This window comes from Xiphophorus maculatus, chromosome 10 (assembly GCF_002775205.1).
Source record: "Xiphophorus maculatus strain JP 163 A chromosome 10, X_maculatus-5.0-male, whole genome shotgun sequence".
Classification (NCBI taxonomy): Eukaryota; Metazoa; Chordata; class Actinopteri; order Cyprinodontiformes; family Poeciliidae; genus Xiphophorus; species Xiphophorus maculatus.
In genome coordinates, this window is record NC_036452.1 from 3,574,185 (window position 1) to 3,598,054 (window position 23,870).

Here is a 23,870-nt window from a genome sequence, read left to right on the forward strand (position 1 = left end):
CAAGCTGAACTTTTTTTTGTGGTTTTTATGACAATCAGTAAAACATTTAAACTTTAACAAAACTTTATTATTTTGTGAAAAGGGCTGAAGATGGAGATATTCCCCAGATTTTTACAAATTACCTACTGATCTAAAACAAATACAGCTTTACCTCAGAGTGTAACATGATTTAACCTTTTAAACTTAAAAGTAACATTTAATTAAGATATGGGAGTTTGTTTTAAATAATTCTTTAATGTTATTTTTTAAACAGTACTAGTTCCAGTAGCAGATTATTTCATTTTAATAAATTAAATTAATATAAAACTGAAATAATCTGCCAATGCTAGTACATTTTCATCAATATTCATGAATTATTGACTTTAAAACAAGCTACTATGTCTTGCTGAAAAGTTACTTGTAAGTTAGTTTTGTCTTATTTCAAGTGTAATAAAATATTTGGACTAGAAACGAGGAAAAAAAATACTTGGTAAGATTTTGTGTTTTGTTAATTTTTAAAACCTTTTTACCCCAAAAGGCCCACAACTTATTATAATCAAGTGCTTATTACAATTACATAAAGAAAGAGATGAAGGCACTTAATTTATTTTACTAACGTCAACATTATAATTCACTATACACCCAAAAATGAGTGGGTCTGAGTTTGAAAACATTTCTCCATAGTGCCCGCTGCTAGCATGTGCTTGTTCTAAATGAAAATTAGCGCTTTCTTCTTTGATTTCCAATTTTGACTTCCAATGATTCACTTCCTGCTATAGAGCCCCCTGGTGGTTAAAGAAAAATCTGCAGCAGCATGGGGGAAAAGTAGCGGCTTATAGTCCAAAAAATACGGTAAATGCAATGTTAGAGTTTACAGAGCAGAGACTCTGGGTGCCACTGACCGTACAGCTGCTGGATGGCCAGCTTGTCGTCCAGATCCAGCTTGTACTGGGACACGTCTCCCACCGGACCCTGGTAATACGGCCTCATGATGGACGGATCCGAGGAGGAATGAGAGAGGCCGAGAGCGTGGCCGAACTCGTGCACCGCCACGGTGAACAGGTCTGTGGTGCTGCCGCCACCTGTGGAAGTGGGAACATCAGCAAAAACACACAATCTTACCAAGGATTTGGTCTATTTTGCAGTGCAATTATCTCAGTACAGTTGATATAAGACAAAACTAATTGGGGCCTGCCATGCAAAGCAATGGCAGGAACCTATTGCTATTCTCCCAAGAAAAGTTTCTTTATTATTATTGGGGCCTGCCATGCAAAGCAATGGCAGGAACCTATTACTATTGTCGGAGAGAAGCGTCTCTTTAATATTATTATTATAGAACTTTATTTTTCTTCCGTAACCGTTAATGCGGCTCGTACCGCTGGGTGCACACCTACAAATGAGGTATCAAAACGTGCAGAAAATTCACGCCATTGGAGCTATTACTTCTGGTGGGATTTGGGCTTAACGTGGCGACATAATTCGCAAAAAACTACGAAAAAAACCCCATTATAACTCAATGGGAAAAATCCTAGAAATACCCTATTTTTGAGGATTTGCTGTGTCGTCACAAATTCACCTAGAAATGCCATTCAAATTTCATTTTGTAGATACGTCTGTGATCTCTTCGAAAGTGAAGACGGCTCGTCGATACCAGTTACGGTTTGTCCACAATTTGCCTCTAAGCGACCCAAAGTTTCTCATTTTTCTTGAAATTAGAGTGACAGCCCATCTCGGTTCATATCTGGGCACAACATTTCTTTCTCTCATCGCTGTAAATGCTCTGAGTGAGGTACAGATATGAATCTCGGGACTATCGCAGAAGACACATTGAACTGTCATACGCTTAAAACGCTTTTCGAATATGTATTACGGTTCCCGAACAAGAAGGATTTGTTTCCAATGCTTTTTTTCAGTAAAGTGTGTTTGCTCAAACACACTTGTGTGTTTGAGAGCTCACAGCTCAGAGCTCACACCTGCTGAGACCATTATTTGCCATAGCAACGGAACTCAAGAGGCTATTGGCTGCTGATTTGGACTACGAATACGCATCACTGTAGTTCTATCTATCCTCAGTTGAAACAGATCAGGACTGAGAACTGGCCTTTAGAACTACCTGCTGCTATCGGCTGTATATAACTGATTTAACTCAGTAACTGTTACACATGGGATTAGTTTTAAACTTTAAAATTAAGCATACTGAAAATTTCAAAATAAAAGCCTTGAATATTTTACATGACGTAATTGCTCTTTTTGGCCGTATATGACTTTTTCATCCAAAGCAATGTTACACATGGGATTAGTTCGGAACTTTAAAATGGAGCATAATAATAATTTCAAAATAAAAGCCTTGAATATTTTTACATCAGGTAATTGCTGTTTTTGGCCGTATATGACTTTTTCATCCAAAGCACTGTTACACATGGGATTAGTTTGGAACTTTAAAATGGAGCATAATAATAATTTCAAAATAAAAGCCCTGAATATTTTTACATCATGTAATTGCTCTTTTTGGCTTTATCTGACTTTTCCATCCAAAGCACTGTTACACATGGGATTAGTTTGGAACTTTAAAATTAAGCATACTGAAAATTTCAAAATAAAAGCCTTGAATATTTTACATGACGTAATTGCTCTTTTTGGCCGTATATGACTTTTTCATCCAAAGCACTGTTACACGTGGTATTAGTTTGGCCCTCTGAAATGAAGCATACTGAAAATTTCAAAATAAAAGCCTTGAATATTTTTACATCATGTAATTGCTTTTTTTGGCCGTATATGACTTTTTCATCCAAAGCACTGTTACACATGGGATTAGTTTGGAACTTTAAAATGGAGCATAATAATAATTTCAAAATAAAAGCCTTGAATATTTTTACATGAGGTAATAGCTCTTTTTGGCTTTTTTTGACTTTTTCATCCAAAGCACTCTTACACGTGGTATTAGTTCGGAACTTAAAAATGAAGCATACTGAAAATTTCAAAATAAAAGCCTTGCATTTTTTTACATCAGCTACTTGTGTTTTGAGCATTATATAACTATTTTAACCCAAGGACTATTACGCATGGGATTAGTTTGGCTCTTTGAAATGAAGTTTAACAAAACTTCAAAAAAAAAGCCTTGACAACATTTTAAATCGTACCGAATGGTGCACGTCCGCCTCGCTTAACGTTCTTGCGGTTCTCCGCGTGCCACTGATTACGTCACGGCGTTCTTTAGCGTCGACGCCGATTTGTGGCGTGACGACGCCGGGCCCAAACCCCACGGCCGCGCCTTGGCAGGCCCCGGCTAAATTTCTTCCGAAATTTTCTAGTTGGGGCCTGCCATGCAAAGCAATGGCAGGAACCTATTACTCTACACCCAACAAGCGTCTCTTTATTATTATAGTTCTTTATTTTTCTTCCGTAACCGTTAATGCGGCTCATACCGCTGGGTGCACACCTACAAATGAGGTATCAAAACGTGCAGAAAATTCACGCCATGATTGCTATTACTTTTGGTGGGATTTGGGCTTAACGTGGCGACATAATTCGCAAAAAACTACGAAAAAAACCCCATTATAACTCAATGGGAAAAATCCTAGAAATACCCTATTTTTGAGGATTTGCTGTGTCGTCACAAATTCACCTAGAAATGCCATTCAAATTTCATTTTGTAGATACGTCTGTGATCTCTTCGAAAGTGAAGACGGCTCGTCGATACCAGTTACGGTTTGTCCACAATTTGCCTCTAAGCGACCCAAAGTTTCTCATTTTTGGTCATATTAGAGTGACAGCCGACCTCGGATCAGATATGGGCACAACATTTCTTTCTCTCATCACTGTAAATGCTCTGAGTGAGGTACAGATATGAATCTCGGGACTATCGCAGAAGACACATTGACCTGTCATACGCTTAAAACGCTTTTCGAATATGTATTACGGTTCCCGAACAAGAAGGATTTGTTTCCAATGCTTTTTTTCAGTAAAGTGTGTTTGCTCAAACACACTTGTGTGTTTGAGAGCTCACAGCTCACAGCTCACACCTGCTGAGACCATTATTTGCCATAGCAACGGATCTCAAGAGGCTATTGGCTGGTGATTTGGACTACAAAAACGCATCGCTGTAGTTCTATCTATCCTCAGTTGAAACAGATCAGGACTGAGAACTGGCCTTTACAACTACTTGCTGCTTTGGGCTGTATATAACTGATTTAACTCAGTAACTGTTACACATGGGATTAGTTTGGAACTTTAAAATTAAGCATATTGAAAATTTCACAATAAAAGCCCTGAATATTTTTACATGACGTAATTGCTCTTTTTTGGCTTTATTTGACTTTTTCATCCAAAGCACTGTTACACATGGTATTAGTTTGGCCCTTTAAAATGAAGCTTAACAAAAATTTCAAAATAAAAGCCTTGAATATTTTACATGACGTAATTGCTCTTTTTGGCCGTATATGACTTTTTCATCCGAAGCAATGTTACACATGGGATTAGTTCGGAACTTTAAAATGGAGCTTAATAATAATTTCAAAATAAAAGCCTTGAATATTTTACATGACGTCATTGCTCTTTTTGGCCGTATGACTTTTTCATCCAAAGCAATGTTACACATGGGATTAGTTCGGAACTTTAAAATGGAGCATAATAATAATTTCAAAATAAAAGCCTTGAATATTTTTACATCAGGTAATTGCTGTTTTTGGCTTTATGTGACTTTTTCATCCAAAGCACTGTTACACGTGGTAGTAGTTTGGCCCTTTAAAATGAAGCTTAACAAAAATTTCAAAATAAAAGCCTTGAATATTTTTACATGACGTAATTGCTCTTTTTGGCTTTATTTGACTTTTTCATCCAAAGCACTGTTACACATGGTATTAGTTTGGCCCTTTGAAATGAATATTAACAAAAATTTCAAAATAAAAGCCTTGAATATTTTTACATCATGTAATTGCTCTTTTTGGCTTTATTTGACTTTTTCATCCAAAGCACTGTTACACGTGGTATTAGTTTGGCCCTTTGAAATGAAGCTTAACAAAAGTTTCAAAATAAAAGCCTTGAATATTTTTACATGACGTAATTGCTCTTTTTGGCTTTATTTGACTTTTTCATCCAAAGCACTCTTACAGGTGGTATTAGTTCAGAACTTTAAAATGAAGCATACTGAAAATTTCAAAATAAAAGCCTTGAATATTTTACATGAAGTAATTGGTCTTTTTGGCCGTATATGACTTTTTCATCCAAAGCAATGTTACACATGGGATTAGTTCGGAACTTTAAAATGGAGCATAATAATAATTTCAAAATAAAAGCCTTGAATATTTTTACATCAGGTAATTGCTGTTTTTGGCATTATGTGACTTTTTCATCCAAAGCACTGTTACACGTGGTATTAGTTTGGCCCTCTGAAATGAAGCATACTGAAAATTTCAAAATAAAAGCCTTGAATATTTTTACATCATGTAATTGCTTTTTTTGGCCGTATATTAATTTTTCATCCACAGCACTGTTACACATGGGATTAGTTTGGCCCTTTGAAATGAAGATTAACAAAAATTTCAAAATAAAAGCCTTGAATATTTTGACATCATGTAATTGCTCTGTTTTGGCTTTATTTGACTTTTTCATCCAAAGCACTGTTACACATGGTATTAGTTTGGCCCTTTGAAATGAAGCATACTGAAAATTTCAAAATAAAAGCCTTGAATATTTTTACATGACGTAATTGCTCTTTTTGGCTTTATTTGACTTTTTCATCCAAAGCACTCTTACACGTGGTATTAGTTCAGAACTTTAAAATGAAGCATACTGAAAATTTCAAAATAAAAGCCTTGAATACTTTTACATCAGCTACTTGTGTTTTGAGCATTATATAACTATTTTAACCCAAGGACTATTACGCATGGGATTAGTTTGGCCCTTTGAAATGAAGCATACTGAAACTTCCAAAATAAAAGCCTTGACAACATTTTAAATCGTACCGAATGGTGCACGTCCGCCTCGCTTAACGTTCTTGCGGTTCTCCGCGTGCCACTGGTGACGTCGCGGCGTTCTTTGGCGTCGAAGCCGATTTGTGGCGCGACGACGCCGGGCCCGAACCCCACGGGCGCGCCTTGGCAGGCCCCGTCTAAATTTCTTCCGAAATTTTCTAGTATTATTATTATAATTCTTTATTTTTCATCCGTAACCGTTAATGCGGCTCATACCGCTGCGTGCACACCTACAAAAGAGGTATCAAAACCTGCAGAAAATTCACGCCATTCCAGCTATTACTTTTGGTGGGATTCGGGATGAACATGGCGACATAATTCGCAAAAAACTACGAAAAAAACCCCATTATAATTCAATGGGGAAAATCCATTGAAAACCCTAATACCCTACTGGCTAAAACAGAGAATTGTCTCCCCCAGCTGGCTCAAATGAAGTATTGTAAGTCTGAAAAGCGAAAAGAGCAAGTATGAAAAAAAAAAAGATTGTGCCTTGGATATACTGGATTAAACAAAACTTTAAATTTGATTGGTAAACATCCAACAGGTAGATGTGAGTGTGGTATGGATATGGAAACAGTAGAACATGTAATAATTAATTGTGGAAAATATAAAGCAAGTACAATAAATTAGGAAATATGATATAGAGACATTTAAACTTAATAAGATATTAATTAAACACAAAATAAATAAAGCGGTTATTACATGTTTGAAGGTAACAGGATTATATGTAAGACTTTAGATTGGGGAGCGGTTAACTGAAACGTGGGGCGTGCTAACCCCCTGCGCCACCACAGCACGCCCCATGAATATTTATGTTATTTCATAAAATTTCTTAAGAAAACTAAACTGATAGAAAGGATTTAGTGTTTTTTTTTTTAAGTTGCGCCCTGATCCACACTCCATACCAGTAGGTGGCGGTAATGCACACCATTAAGTTGCTTGCCAACCGCCATTAAAAACAAAAAGAAGAAGAAGAGCTTTCTGCTTCCGACTGTTTGGTTAAGGTAAGAAGTGTTTGTGTTATGTCCATAAAATATACTATTTAATTTCATTACTATATTATTAGAACTGCTTACAGTTGTTAAATGTAATGTGTTCTTTAAGAAATGTGATCGATTTTAAAAGTTTGACTGCTGTGGGATATTTTGTTGTGGCTCTGATAGCGTAGCTGCTAGCTTGATGGAACCACAATTTGTTCACATGTTAGCACTTTGCTAACTGGCTTTCGTGAAACCAGTTAGGCTACAAAATCTCTGTTAACATCAATCTGATCAGCTGAAATAAGGCAATTTTGTTTTACCTCAACCTAGAGCTATTGTGACTTGCAGAAATTGCCACAAATAACCGGAACTAGCATATTAAGCTACTTCACTGAATCAGTTGCTTCGGATACAGATACTCTCAGCTGCCGTCTTGTGCCGACAGTGAAAAACAGCAGAACTACATAATATTAGCTTGGTATGATGTAAATTATAATTTTTGTTTGAATTACATAAAATAACTTCATGATCTGAGTTTTTTTTCATTATGCTTGGCCTATCAATAATTTCAAATAATAAAACATAAAATATCTGGGTTTATTTTGTTCATCCGAACCAGAACCTCCAGGTTCTCCGTTGTAGAGTTTTACTGAAAATCAGCGGAGAAATATCTGTAGCGCAGCAGCTGCGGTACAGTCTGCCCACTAGAGTAGAACTGAACCGAACCAAACATGAACGTATTTCATCGCCTAACGAAAGACAAGGAAGCAAAGAGATTTCGGCTAAAGAAATCTGAACTTGATTACATTGCAGCATCCTTTAGCGTCGATGCCAATTTGTAGCGTGACGACGCCGGGCACAAACCAGACGGGCGCGCCTTGGCAGGCCCCGGCTAAATTTCTTCAGAAATTTTGTTTTTCTAGTTATTCTTTATTTTTCATCCGTAACCGTTAATGCGGCTCATACCGCTGCGTGCACACCTACAAAAGAGGTATCAAAACGTGCAGAAAATTCACGCCATTCCAGCTATTACTTTTGGTGGGATTCGGGATTAACATGGCGACATAATTCGCAAAAAACTACGAAAAAAACCCCATTATAACTCAATGGGAAAAATCCTAGAAATACCCTATTTTTGAGGATTTGCTGTGTCGTCACAAATTCACCTAGAAATGCCATTCAAATTTCATTTTGTAGATACGTCTGTGATCTCTTCGAAAGTGAAGACGGCTCGTCGATACCAGTTATGGTTTGTCCACAATTTGCCTCTAAGCGACCCAAAGTTTCTCATTTTTGCTCATATTAGAGTGACAGCCGACCTCGGTTCATATCTGGGCACAACATTTCTTTCTCTCATCACTGTAAATGCTCTGAGTGAGGTACAGATATGAATCTCGGGACTATCGCAGAAGACACATTGAACTGTCATACGCTTAAAACGCTTTTCGAATATGTATTACGGTTCCCGAACAAGAAGGATTTGTTTCCAATGCTTTTTTTCAGTAAAGTGTGTTTGCTCAAACACACTTGTGTGTTTGAGAGCTCACAGCTCAGAGCTCACACCTGCTGAGACCATTATTTGCCATAGCAACGGAACTCAAGAGGCTATTGGCTGCTGGTTAGGACTACGAATACGCATCGTTGTAGTTCTATCTATCCTCAGTTGAAACAGATCAGGACTGAGAACTGGCCTTTACAACTACTTGCTGCTTTGGGCTGTATATAACTGATTTAACTCAGTAACTGTTACACATGGGATTAGTTTTACACTTTAAAATTAAGCATATTGAAAATTTCACAATAAAAGCCCTGAATATTTTTACATGACGTAATTGCTCTTTTTTGGCTTTATTTGACTTTTTCATCCAAAGCACTGTTACACATGGTATTAGTTTGGCCCTTTAAAATGAAGCTTAACAAAAATTTCAAAATAAAAGCCTTGAATATTTTTACATCAGCTACTTGTGTTTTGAGCATTATATAACTATTTTAACCGAAGGACTATTACGCATGGGATTAGTTTGGCCCTTTGAAATGAAGCATCCTGCAAATTTCAAAATAAAAGCCTTGAATATTTTTACATGACGTAATTGCTCTTTTTGGCTTTATTTGACTTTTTCATCCAAAGCACTGTTACACATGGTATTAGTTTGGCCCTTTGAAATGAATATTAACAAAAATTTCAAAATTAAAGCCTTGAATATTTTTACATCATGTAATTGCTCTTTTTGGCTTTATTTGACTTTTTCATCCAAAGCACTGTTACACGTGGTATTAGTTTGGCCCTTTGAAATGAAGCTTAACAAAAGTTTCAAAATAAAAGCCTTGAATATTTTTACATGACGTAATTGCTCTTTTTGGCTTTATTTGACTTTTTCATCCAAAGCACTCTTACACGTGGTATTAGTTCAGAACTTTAAAATGAAGCATACTGAAAATTTCAAAATAAAAGCCTTGAATATTTTACATGAAGTAATTGCTCTTTTTGGCCGTATATGACTTTTTCATCCAAAGCAATGTTACACATGGGATTAGTTCGGAACTTTAAAATGGAGCATAATAATAATTTCAAAATAAAAGCCTTGAATATTTTTACATCAGGTAATTGCTGTTTTTGGCTTTATTTGACGTTTTCATCCAAAGCACTGTTACACATGGGATTACTTTGGAACTTTGAAATGAAGCATACTGAAAATTTCAAAATAAAAGCCTTGAATATTTTTACATCAGGTAATTGCTGTTTTTGGCTTTATATGACTTTTTCATCCAAAGCACTGTTACACATGGGATTAGTTTGGAACTTTAAAATGGAGCATAATAATAATTTCAAAATAAAAGCCTTGAATATTTTTACATCAGGTAATTGCTCTTTTTGGCTTTATTTGACTTTTTCATCCAAAGCACTGTTACACGTGGTATTAGTTTGGCCCTTTGAAATGAAGCATTCTGAAAATTTCAAAATAAAAGCCTTGAATAATTTTACATGACGTAATTGCTCTTTTTGGCTTTATTTGACTTTTTCATCCAAAGCACTGTTACACGTGGTATTAGTTTGGCCCTTTGAAATGAAGCATACTGAAAATTTCAAAATAAAAGCCTTGAATATTTTTACATCAGCTACTTGTGTTTTGAGCATTATATAACTATTTTAACCCAAGGACTATTACGCATGGGATTAGTTTGGCCCTTTGAAATGAAGGTTAACAAAACTTCCAAAATAAAAGCCTTGACAACATTTTAAATCGTACCGAACGGTGCACGTCCGCCTCGCTTAACGTTCTTGCGGTTCTCCGCGTGCCACTGATCACGTCGCGGCGTCCTTTGGCGTCGACGCCGATTTGTGGCGCGACGACGCCGGGCCCATGCCCGACGGGCGCGCCTTGGCAGGCCCCGGCTAAATTTCTTCCGAAATTTTCTAGTTTACAAATAACTTTTTAGTCAAATATGAGAGCATGTTTCAAGTAAATAATCCCTTAATATCAATTAAAAATTATACTAGTTTCATTAATCTTATAAGTGGCAGACTATTTCACTTATAACAAGACATTTTACCCATATTATACCGTAAGTGAGATAATCTGCCAGTGGAACTAGAACTGGGTTGCTAGGTAACGGGCTGGCCTTGGCTGGTGTTGCTAGGTAACGGCGTCAGTGGAACTATAACTTTTTCGTCAATATTAAGGAATTATTTACTTAAAACAAACTCCTATCTCTTGCTGAGAAGTCACTCATTAATTAGTTCTATCTTATTTAAATTGCACTAAGATATTTGCAGCAGAAACTAGACCAAACATACTTGATAAGATTTTGTGTTTTTGCAGTGCTGTTTCACATTTCTGTCACTGTTATTGTAAATTTGTACCTCCGTAGCTCCAGGTCTCATGGTCATCAAAGTGTGTGTCACCGGAGACTTCGTCAATGCCAGGGAAGAAGGCGTGGGCCAGGGTGCCGCCCGGCCCGTCGAACGGATACCCGTCGTTATGGAGCAGCGAGGCAAAAGAAACTCTGATGTCCCCTCCGGCTTCGCCGTCGCCCGGCAGCTGTCTGAAGTTCAGCGGAGCGGCGTCACTCCAGGCTTTCAAGGCGTGAGCCAGGAGAACTTTCACCTGATCAGGGCTAACAGAGGATGTTGACGGGTAGCTGTGGACGCTGGAAATAAGAAAAAAAGACTTTATTAAAGCAAATATGCAACTCCACTTCAAAAACAGAACATTTTACCAAGTATTTTTGGCCTAATTAGTAGTTCAAATATCTTAGTTCATTTGAACTAAGACAAAACTAACTTACAAGTAACTTTTCAGCACAGTTTTAAATCAATAATTCCTTAACATTGATGAAAAGGTTTGTTTCATTAGCAGATTACTTTTGATACGATTTTATTGATTAATTCTCGACATGTCACAACTATTCATTTATGACAAGACATTTTCCAAAGTTAGGAGTGAAATATTCTGCCATTGGAAACAACAGTTTTTAGCAGTATTAAGGAATTATTGGCTTAAAACAAACTCATATGTCTTGTTGAAAAGTTGTTAGTTTTGTTGTAACACGCTTGAAATAAAACTAACTTACAAGTAACTTTTCAGTAACTTGTTTTGTTTTTGCTTGTTTTGGGGCAATAATTCATAAATATTGATAGAAAAAAATACTAGTTATAAGTAATTTCCCAATGAATCAAGACATTTTTATGAATATAATAACTTATAATAATTCCCATATTATTATAAAATACCATATGGGAAAAATGTATTGTTACACTACAATACATCACTATGTACAACAATGTTTTCAACAATATTAAGAAATTTTTGACCTAAAAAAGTTCATATTTCTTTCACTTATAACACTGGAAAAATATCTTATGAGTGAATTAGTCTCCTAATGGAACCGACACATTTTCATTTTCAATATTGTTTACTTAACACAAGCTTGTATATTTTGCTGAAAAGCTACTTATCAGTTAGTTTTGTCTCATTTCACGTTCGCTAAGGTATTTGCACTGGAGACTAGACTAAAAATACTTGGTAAGATTTTCTGTTTTTGCAGTGTGCTTCAAGTTGTTTCTTGATTCTATAAATCAGACAGTAATAAGTGAGAATGGAGAAATGTTTTCACCATTAGAAAATATTTATCTTTAATCAAAACTACGCCATAATTTAACAAGAACACTTTCAGATAGAGTAGGGTTTTCAAATTTAAATTTACTTTTAATACTAAAATTAGTTTGATATGAAACATCAAAAGGTAAAGAGTTAAAAAAAATATACATGTAATTCCCCTGATATTAAGCTGTGAAACTCTGCGGTTAAAGAAATGATCATGATTCATGCAGTTGCGTGTTAAACCTACAGACCAGCATGACAGGAAACACACCTCCATGTGAGATCTGTCTTGTGCCATTTAAGGCCTGACAGAGCGTATCTCTTCCTCCTCCTCCTCCTCCTCATCTCCTCGCCTCCGACGATGTCTGGGAGCGAGCATCGCGGCGTGGACATGAGCTTCAGCGTTTCGCTGTCTGGAGCAACAGTTCAATATCATGTGTTAAAACTGACTGGACAAAAGGAGAACTTAGACAATGTTGGGCTTCCCACTATGATGTAAGAGCCACAAACCTCGAGGAGTTTTAATGGGATTTTGTGTTGTGTAATTTAAATTTAAAATGCTTATTTTAAAAATAAAAGTCTGAAAAATGTAGCTTGCACTCGCAGAAAATTACATCAATTCATCTTTACAGTTCAGACGGATTCTATTTTTGTCACAGATCGTCAATTGGATTCAGGTGTGGGCTTTGACTAGGTCATTCTAACACTTCAGCCATTCATTTGCTCTGTATTGAGCTCCATCCATCATCTTATTAACTCTGACCTTCTTCCTTGTTCCTTTTGAAACAAACGCATTCCCGCAGCACAATGCAGCCACCACTGTGCTACAAGGCGGAGATGATGTATTCAGGATTATGTGGAGTTTTAGTTTTTTCTATTGTTTCATAGTTGAAAAGGTTTGGTCGGCTTTTTCAAACAGCCTTCCAAGGCACGTGCAAGTTAAGCAGCTGCTTAGAACCCCCACACCAGCAGGGGGCCCCCAAGAGCACCAAGCTAGTGATCAAATATACATTTATATTTAAAATAAAATCGAATAATACAACCTAAACTGTACTACACATGAAAAAACAATTTCTATATTATTTTTTGTAGTTGTTATACAAATAATAGGTTAATATTTTCCTGTTGGGGAAAGATATCAAACTTGTTAACTTGTTTATTGTGAATTTAGTGTTTTTCAGCTGTTGTTACTTTCAAATCGTTAAAAATAACGGGGCACACTTAAATACTACTCTGCATTTTAAAATCCAAATATTCTTGTTTTACTTTGCTACTCCTGTAAGGTTAAAATCAACAGCCACCAGGGTAGGGCTGGTACCAGTGTTATGTTTACATCCTAACACTGGTATCATGTAAACTGATTATGAATGATGCTAATCATAGTAGGCATGCTACACATATTAACTAGTTTAGGAATGGTAAAGCATTTGGTGTTGACAGGTTGGGATGGGGGGGTTTAAATGAAAATCTGCTCGGGGCCCCAAAAGGGCTTTGACTGGCCCTGGAGGTTTGATTGTAACATGTCAAAACATGAAAAATGAATACTTTTGCAAGGCAATACATGAAAAAAATCATTCACAAATCATGTTTTTGGCATGTGTGTGTATTCTACCAATTAATCCGGTTTCCTGGATCCCTCCAAATCTCTGCATGACACGGATTGCTTGCTCAATCCCTTCTTTGGTCTGCAGTTTGCTGGTGAGTGGATCTGGAGGAGGAAGGTAGCCATATCTGCTCAGCCAGTCCTAAACAGGAAGAGAAATAAGGAAACTAAGAGAAATTGAGCAATTTGCTGGAAGAAGAACAAGTAAAAAAGCCAGCATTGTTTTTATTGCTTACAGTAAACTACTGGCTGTTGCAACAATGACACAGCGAAAGAAATCTGAATCATTTGATATTACAGCAGCTGCAACACCGATGATGTCTGGACCAGCAGCATGTCGGCCTTTATTGATGCAAAACCTCCATCCTCATTATGCAGGTTAGATATCAAATCAAATGTTCTACTTAAAATGACATAAAAAAAAGCCCAGATGTAACAGAAATCTCTTCGGAAATTAAGAAATGTGATTTTGAAACCATGTGAGGCTCCACCCTGACAGGAGCGTTTGATGCTGCAGCCAAAAGGAAAAGGTGTCGACAACGGTCGCTCTGTGGTTTTCTGGGTCTTTCTGAGTGGCTGCTGGTTTGAACCTCACTAAAAGGAAACTTTTTGTGCTGCTACACTGCACTGAAAAACTGCTTTGATTTGATTGTGAAAATAATATTTAAATACACAACTGTGTCCCTGAGGGCCACATAAATCATATGGCGGGCCAGAACATTAATGGTTCTGGCCCAAAGGATTGACATTTTTTGTCAATCCTTCATAAAGTATGAGTTTTTGTTTTTATATGTGTTTTAAATAATTATCATATGAAATTCTGGGACCTTGCAACATTTAAAATTGTACAATTCATATTTTATATACACTGTGACAGAAAGGGGGGTTATAATTTAAGAGGAGAAAGAAGTGTTCAAAAATAATGTCTTAGAACAACCAAGATGAGTTTTTTTATCTGTGTGTTGAATAGATTTATGGAATAGATTGAAGGATGAGTTTGAAAAAAAGTACAAATATAAACCAGCTTAAAAAACTGTTTTAAAAAAGGAGCTTATTGGGAAATAGACCAAAAATGCTATTATTCATGTTAAAAATGTGTAAATAATTGTACATTTAAGGATGAGAATGTGAGACTTCATTGTGAGACTTCATGTGGAAATTATTTAAGTTTATCTGGTGTTTTTCAGAGGGGCAGGAAATCACAAGATGTATCTTCAACCTGATCCTTTTCAAACAGACAATGTAAAATTGCAGGTCAATTGGGCATAATAATTTGTTTTCATTTTCATTTTCTCTTGTTTTTGCTTTTTGTCTGTTCAAAATAAATGAATAAATAAATAAATATCTTCGTCTTTCGTTTCATCTCACGTTTCCAGCTTTTTGGTGGGAGCCTCGTGTTATTAAAATATTGAAGGTTTTGCAATATAACGACACCTGCAAATAAGCTGCAATTTCCCCCTAAAAACCTCACATGTGCTGCAAACATTAAATCCAGTACGAGCGCAATTCGTATTAAATTTTCTGCGTCAAATGAGAACATTTTTGCACCACTAAGCAGCTGGAGAAGCGGCTCACTCACCACCGCTCTGCTGTACTGGTTGGACTGCGCCGCTGCGCGTCCCACGAAGTTCAGCAGTAGCATCATCATCATCATCCACAGCAGAAGCTCCAGCTCCATCCCTGCAAACAAAGCGCGGCGTCATTCACGGAAACTTTGGAAAGTCCGACATTTAGCCGCAGGAAAGCGAAGAAGAGCCTCGGCTCACCGCTGCGTCTGCTCCGGAGCATGGCTGTCTCTGGGCTGGGCTGATCGATGCTCTGAACCGAACCGTCTGCGCTCCTTGTGGCTGCAGAGTAAAATGTTCTGCTTTTTATTTCCCACAAGCGGATGCAGAGCGCGTAGGTCACCGAAGTAACAATTGCAGTCACCGGAATAAATAGTTTGTTCCTTATAAGGCTCATCCAAACTTAGATTCCTGCAGAACCACAAAACACTCAAAATAAAGGCCGCCTATATACACGGATCTGTAAGGTGATGTTACGTCATAATATTAAAATAAAACTCAATGTGTTTTGTTTGGATTATTTTTTTTTTTGTAGAAGTTCAACACAAAGCAGCACGAAATTGTGAAGTAAAAGTAATTATACATATTAAAATTTCTTATGGCTACTAAAATCTGAAAGGTGTGGCATCCTTTTTTTGTACTTTGCCGCGGTAAAGGTAAAGTATGTAACTTTTATTTAAATGTATATTTTTTTTACATATCTGTTAATCCTGTCATCATGTCTTGATGTTATTAGACAGATAATGTGTGGATCTCCTCAACCTCCAGCTGCTACTAAAGAAATGCACCCAGAGCCAGGAGGAGGAGCTTAGCGCTGTCAATAAGTCTCATGTAAATGTGCTAATGGTGGAGAAACAACTTATTGTAACAGAAAAAAAATGTCAGTTGCCGTCATCAGTGGCTATGCTAACTAGCCTGAGCATTCATGGCAGTGCTAGCTGCAGCGAAGCACAGAGCACATACGGAGGGGTGACTGACAGCGCTAAGACCCGCCTCCTGACGCTGATCGGTTGCTTCTAATTAATACGGGGAGAAGAAAGAGAAGCTTAATTTTTTTCACAGATTAACTGTCACAACATAGTGACAGCTTCAACAAACATGTAAAAAATATTTTTTAAATAAGTTACATACTTCAGCTTTAATTCTTATAATTCCTCCAGAAAATCCAGTTCAGTTGCTTCCAGAGATTCATAAAAAGTCTATCGAGTCCAGATACATTTAATTGCATCCATTCCTGAGCCGGCCCAAGGGATAAGAGAACTGAGCCACAACTGGAAATGCCAATAAATGCTTCTGTTTAAACACAACCCACAGATGTAATCTGCTTATAAAGAACCAGAATATTAAGTTTGATTTAATAGTTTCACCATTAACACATTAAGAGTTTAAAGTAATTATTAAAATTAAGTTGCAAATGTATAATATTATAGTGTGATTGTTGTGTTGCTATGGTTACTATCTGATGCCAGGAATCAAACGTTGTCCTTGAGCTTCAGTTTGTCAGTAAATACATCTGAGCAAATAATTATATCTGATTACTTTAAGCTTCGCCCCCTTTCCCAGAATAAGTGTCCGTTGTGTTTTTGTAAATATTTGGAGTTTTTTTAATATCATAAGTACAATTATCATATTTTAAATCGTTCAATCAATCAAGTTCATTTGTATATCACATTTCAGAAACAAGGTTCATAAAAACATCATAGTCATAATTTGTCTCGTTTTATCATCAAAATAATCAATACACATCAATCAATATTTATCTTCAATCACACATGATTGATTTTTTTTAATTATTTTATTTATTTAGCTCAGAATAAAGAAATAAAAATTAAACTGATTTATTTTCCAACAGGATCAGTTTTGGTCTCAGTTAATACAACAGAAATTTTATGCAGTTTAGCCTCAAAACGCCGACTCGTTCTTTTATCCTCCTGAGTCAAGCTGCTCTTCTAGTCTGGTTCTCCGCCCTTCTCCGTCCCGTTCGCATGAGCGACTCCTCAGGAATGCTTAGAGGAAGTTCCAGTTCGGCACCGCCGTCCACACGGACTTCAACAAAGACACGATTACATGTTGAGGGTCAAAGGTGAAAAGCCTCAGCAGTTCCGACCTCAGATGAGAAATCAAAGGAATTCATTCTCTAATTCCGACAGTTTTCACACAAAAGTCTCTCAGACGAGGTGGTAACAATTTATTTCTGTAAGTTCAGAGGTCAGCTGCACTGTGACATCATTATGCTCTGCAGAAAATAGTCTGAACAAACGTCCTTTTCTGACAGTTTAACGTTTTCTGAAAATGGGAGAAAACCCATTTTCTCCCATAGAACATAGAACATATGTTCTATGTTCTGAACATAGAACATAAATCCTGTCAAAACTTCATCATAAGCCTCAGTATTATGCTTTCTTTAACAGGTTCAAATAGGTCTGTAGGCTTTACAAAACATGTTTTTCAAACAAAATCATTTTAATATAATGAGATTTCAGTCTGCTCAGTTCTGCCTGTTTTGTTTTAGAGTGCCTTGTCACTTTAATTCCAAATAAGCTGCTGCTGGCCACGCTTCCCAACCCAACATTTACACTCGTATGTGAAAATGGCTGCAAACTGATGTGCAATTATACAACCGTACATCTTTGAAAAGCAGAAGTGGAGCCTCCTTCACAACCATCAAGAATCCAGAAAGTGGTTTCTGGATGGTAAGTCAACAACAAAACACTTTGTTTTTTCCAGCAGCCATTGCACAGCAAATACAGTGGTAAAACCAGCTGACCAAACATGCTGGAGCTCCGCTGGGGTTGCTATGTAACGGCGCAGTGACCGTTGATCGAGACTCAACAAATGTGAGGTTTTTGAAACGGCTCATTTTCCAGACACCACAAAACATTAACTTATTACTAAAGAAATAAATGGTTGGGTGTTTTGTAGAAGCAGTAAAAACTCAAAGAGATGTATAAAAATGTGAATTTTACATAAAATGTCCCTTTTAAAAATGTAAGCATAATTTTGAAAAAATGTGCCAGATAGATGCATTTTAAAAGAATTGTAGGCGGAAACTAATAGTTTCACCATCCACCAATCACTCCCACACATATACTCATATTCGCTTTTACATTTGAGAAACACAGTATTATCAGTTATAACAAGTTAAACTGAATCTTGGATAAAATCTGATCATAAAATCTCAACTTTAACTCAGTGAAAATAATATAATTAACATTAAAAATGTCTTCTTTTTTTGTCATTCTCCCTATTTAACAGGAAATAATTCTCCCTTCATCATGTAAAGATGATGCTGCATTGAGCCGAAGTGCTCTGGCATTTCCTGTCTCCTCTTAGAGTCCCATTATGTTTGCAGGTCAACATCTTTATTCTCACAGCAAACCATCCATAGTATTATCTTTCCATCTTCCTCCCCCCTTCCACTTCCTCCTCTTCTCTTCTCTTTAATTTCTGTTGGTCCCCCAGGACTAAAGTGAGTCATGCCATTAGCACATGGTGCAGAGCTGCTAATGGCTGTCCATTTTCCGTCATGTCTAGTTCTTCTTTCTGCCCCGTGGAAAAATAAGCGTGTTTCTCTGGCTGCTCAGTGTGTCCCAGTGTAACATTGATGTTAATAAATCGGGCAACAAAGCAACAAGCCTATGAGCCCAGCTTGTTCTCCATCTTTGTTCTTCTTCTAGGTGTATATTCAATCCACCTTATTGATTTGTTCAAAGCTCAGGCAGCAGACAGCAGCTGCAACATGACACCAGTACTTAATGTCACACTCAATGAAACTGTTTTTAAGCACTTAGCGATTTACAAATTCAGCAAATACAGCCATAATTTATTAGGGACTTTTGTTTCCATCATCCAAAATCTAATATTTATGAGTTTTTTTAAGTGTTCTGCTCTTAAGATCTGACTGAAAAAATTGGACTTTAAATGTTTCCAAGCTTTGTCATTTGGTTGCCAGATTGAACACACAGGATTTTGGAGAGTTGAGTTCAAATGATATTTGCTGGAAAAAAAACCTTATTAAAGACACAAAAATGATCAATCTCAACCTTAAATTGGTCAAAACATGTAAAATCAATAATTTCATTTTACTATTTTTGAAATTGCTATTTGTTTCTACCAGAATAGACTGTAATAACACAAAACTTCACGTTTGGTCTAGTTTCACGTGCAAATATCTTATTACACTTGAAATAAAACAAAACTAACAAGTAACTTTTCAACAACATGTAGAAGCTTCTTTTACATTAATAGTTCTTGAATTTTGATAAAACATACTTGTTCCTCTGGAAGATTATTTCACTTTTAACAAAACACTTTTACCATATTATAAATAAAATAATCTGCCACTGCAACTAGTACTTTTAAAAATTAATGTTCATGAATAATAAACTTAGAACGAGCTCCTATATCATGCTGAAAATTACTTTTAAGTTAGGGTTTTCATATTTCAAGTGTGGTAAGATGTTTGAACTAGAAACGAGGCAGGCCTTGTACATATTTATTTAGGAGAAGGTTTTTTAATTCAGTGCATTATTACACTTACTCTATGAATGGCACAGCTTTTAGTTTATGATAAGCATGGGCATTTACCAAATTATTGTTTCCCAGTTTCAAATCTACAATGCATATTATGTCTGCATGTAAACATGACCAGAGCTCTACACACACAGGCTACGTTCACACTGCAGCCAGAAGTGACCCAATCCTATTTTATTTATTTTGCCTTGATGCGACCTGTATCTGATCGTTATAATCGTCTGAACAACTCAGATCGGATTTTTTTTTTTTAATGCGACCCAGGCCACTTGGACATCCGATTCGATCTTTTCAAATTGCTGGGTTTCAGATGACGTAGCATCGACGTCACCCATTGCAGATGGAGGGCAGGAAGTAAATGCAGCCCATTTATTTCTGTTGATCCAGCATCAAAATGCCTAAAGTCTGAGTCTTCTTCCAATCGTTCTAATAAAGAGAAAGATAAACGTTATTTTCGTGTTTCGAAGATAGTTAGTCACAAGGGAGTTAATTTTTTTTTTTAAGTACAGAAAAAAAGAGGAGAAAAGTGGATCAACAGTCTACGACTAAAAACAGGAGGTGCGGAAACTAACAAAGCCAGAGTTTGCAGCGCCACTTTCTAACAGGTAACGATTGCATCGTTTAAATTGTATTTTCAGATATTTTATTAGACAGGTGCTTAGAAGGACAAGCATTCATATGTAAAATAAGATATATTACTTTTACTCCCTAGCTTGGTTGTCCTCACAGTGCTAATGTTAGCAGCTAGCTCAGGGCCGAGTCCTGGACAGAAAATATAATGTTTATTCAGTGGGACTTTCATGCTAAAAAAAAAAAAAGAAAATCAGAATAAATTAAATATAACCTACCCACAGTGAGCTGTGACTATTCCCCCACATCTGGCCACGAACTTTATTTATAGTTCACTAATATATTCGTGGCCAGACACGAACACAGGGGTTTCTGTAGATGTAGCTGAGAATAGTTGAGCTACATTGGACCTGAATCCAGCGCCTACAACGACTCAACATTAACATACAACTCCAGCATGAATTTGGGTTTACAGAAGCTGAATAAATAATTTTGCAGGAGATCCAAGCTCATTCACATAACATGGGTTAGTTTGCTGTTAGCGATAGCATCGTTAGACTAAATACTTAAAATAGCACAACTCACTATTCACCCGGCAGAAACAAGTCAACAGCCATTTAGTGCTTCTTTTGATCCTACATGCTTGACCCGACCTAAAACAAAATAATTGTTACGCTCCAGGTTTTTGAATCTGGCTCGTCCTATAATATGAGGTCTGCAGCTCCAGATAATTCGTTATGTCGGTCGCCTCGATGCCGGATAAATCCTCAAGATTATAAGAGAAGTATTTTGGATCGGATCCTAAATATACGCATATTTTTTTAGATACCTCGTACTCAGGGCATTAGCGTACTCCTGATCCATTTTGCTTTGTTTTGAACCGGAGAAATCCTCCATCTGAATTTGAAGAACATCTGAAAGAAAAACAACAACCATGGCGGACGATGACGAGGTTTAAGTTCTTAGTGTGTTAGCTCCGGTTGGATGGCAACTTAAAAAATCGTAAGATATGCTACACCACTAACATCCATGGTTACTTCCGCAAACACTCAGTTCTTCTTCTTCTTTTTTGTGACGGTTGGCAAAACACTGAGCACGCTCTCTATTTGTGACGTTATTGCGCCCTCTACTGCGCATGCGGGACACTTTCAGGTCGTTTGCAGTTCACACTGGAGATCACCTACAGGTCGCTTGGTCACATGTTTGGAAAAATGAACGACCATGGCACAAAAATTCGATTTGACAAAAAGTCGGAATCGGGTCACTTCAGGCTGCAGTGTGAACGCAAACCTAAGTTTTACTTTGAAATGGGTTTTTTTTGTTTTTGTAATGATTTGTCTTTGCAGAGAGAGCACACTGGTTTGGATTGCAGCAAAAGCAATGGATGAACATTAAACAAAACACATATTCAGGTAAGATCAAATTTTTTTATTCTATCTTAGAAACAATTTTAATATTTACTCATCTGTTACGACTTGTGCTGAGTAAAATATACCACAAATGCACATAAGTGTATGACACACCATTTTATTTTCATTAAAGGGATTCAAGGCCTTCACAAAAAGGGGTTGACTCTTGGTAGCTATAGAGTACTAACACAACACATGACAACAATGAAACCTCAACACAAATAACCCGTGAGAACAAGTGAAGACACAAATAAATAGGAGATTTTAAGGACATTTCATATGAGTTGCATCAACAGAACCAGAGGAAAAACGTGAGCAGAGCCTACATCTCTGTAAAAGTACAATAAAGGCTTCTGTACAATATTTGATTTGTTTCTGAGTAGCTGATTGTCTCTATAGCGCCATCTTTTGGTCATGCACAGCAGGTTCAAGTCTGTAGTAGTTTTACATTTTCTCCTCCACCTCCGATTGTCTGTTTGAAGTGCTAGCATTTTAGTATGAGGTGCAGGAATTTCTGATTGTCCCTCGCTGGAAAAAAGTGTCATTAGTGATGTATAAAACAGTTTAAAAGACTTTGTGAATCAGTTTTTAATCGCTTTACAAGCTGCTACTGTTTTATTAACTGACTGGATAAAAATATTCCCCAAATTAATATCAAATATAGAAGAAATTTGCTGCAGATTTTATGTTTCAGGGCTAAACCTATAACAGAATGGAAAAATTGTTATTTTTGATCAATTGTCTTGTGCTTTAAGGATGATTGGAGCCCAGATCATGCTACATTCTTTCCTCTAATAACACTTTACAGTCTTCCACAGTTACGTTCTTCCCCCACAGATGTCTGTACAAAAATATGCAGCCTCAATGCAGTCAGGATAGGCAGGATTTACACTTTTTATGGTAGATTTTTAAAGTTTTAAGTACAAGTGATTGTCTAAAATCTTCACAGTAGTCTCACAGCTTAGGGAACAAGCTAGTTTATCACAATATGGTTAAGCTGCTCAAGTAACAAGAGACAGTGGTTGCATTTCACAATACACCTGAAATATGCTGGTATTTACCTGGGATGAATGATCTGTGTGTGCGGCACAGCTTTGCACTTTTCTCAGATTCAAATGTAGCAAAATTATTAGCAGTTTTTCTAAAAATAAAAATCAAAACCTTAAGTTTTGAATGAATTCTTGAACATTTTAATTCCCCAGTTCCTTACGGTTACAGACAATGGATGGATGGATGGATTATCTGGGAGACCAACACAAGGTATTGCATAATTGTGAATTGGAACAAAAATCACTGCAAAAACACAAAATCTTACCCAGTAATTTTTGTCTAGTTGAAATAAGACAAAACTAACTTGCAAGTAATTTTTCAACAAGACATACCAACTTGATTAGTTCCTTAATATTGATGGAAAAGTAATAGTTCAATTGTCAGATTATTTAACTTATGACATTTTTCTCCGCTTACATCAAAGAATTATTGGCTTAAAACAAGTTTTTATATTTTGCTGAAAAGTTACTTATGAGTTAATCTTGTCTTATTTCAAATATATTAAGATATTTGTACTAGAAACTGGATCAAAAATACGTAGATGAAATTTTGTGTTTTTGCAGTGATGGTGTAGAAAACGTTTTAGAAATAAAATCCTGAAAATTCATCAACCATCGACAACTATCCTTGAGAAATGTGATTTAATTAAAAAATATTTAAAACGAAAGCACAATGTGTGCACAATCTGCAACACAATTGTCTGTAGTGCAATTTGGTTCATGTATCCAGTGCAAAAAATAAAACAAAATTTGTAAATAATTGAGGAGATGGCGCTGCTTTATGAATTTCCCCATACGCATGGAGATGAATTAACCCTGCAAAACATGGTGTTGGCAGCATGATGCTGTGGGGGATGGATGTTGGAGAATTCTGGAAAAAAACAACCTGAAAAAGACTGGGAACTTAAAATAGCCATAAACATCATGTGTGAGAATGGCCTACTCAAAGGCCAGATGCAAAAAAAATTGAGAATTTCAAACAAGACTACTAAATTAAAGTTAATAAACGCTTGCTTAAGTTATTTCTCTAGAAACTTGAAAAAGACGCACCACAAAACCTGACTGCAACACAAGTAGGTTCTACAAAGTCAACTCAGAGAGACTAAAT

The 23,870-nt window shown here is 36.5% G+C and overlaps 1 protein-coding gene across 2 annotated transcripts in view; it reads right to left on the bottom strand.

The window, feature by feature from the left end:
* LOC102218160 (matrix metalloproteinase-17-like) overlaps window positions 1–15,472 on the bottom strand; it is a 32,329-nt gene extending 16,857 nt beyond the window's left edge. For both annotated transcript variants that reach the window (XM_023341418.1, XM_023341417.1), the window contains exons 1-6: window positions 15,403–15,472; window positions 15,216–15,316; window positions 13,646–13,778; window positions 12,305–12,446; window positions 10,794–11,080; window positions 882–1,061 (exon numbers count right to left, since the gene is read on the bottom strand). In XM_023341418.1, the coding sequence (XP_023197186.1) occupies window positions 882–1,061; window positions 10,794–11,080; window positions 12,305–12,446; window positions 13,646–13,778; window positions 15,216–15,316; window positions 15,403–15,424 (865 nt within the window). In that variant the 5' untranslated portion in view covers window positions 15,425–15,472. The remainder of the gene's footprint in view (window positions 1–881; window positions 1,062–10,793; window positions 11,081–12,304; window positions 12,447–13,645; window positions 13,779–15,215; window positions 15,317–15,402) is intronic.
* Between the last annotated feature and the right edge of the window lie 8,398 nt (window positions 15,473–23,870).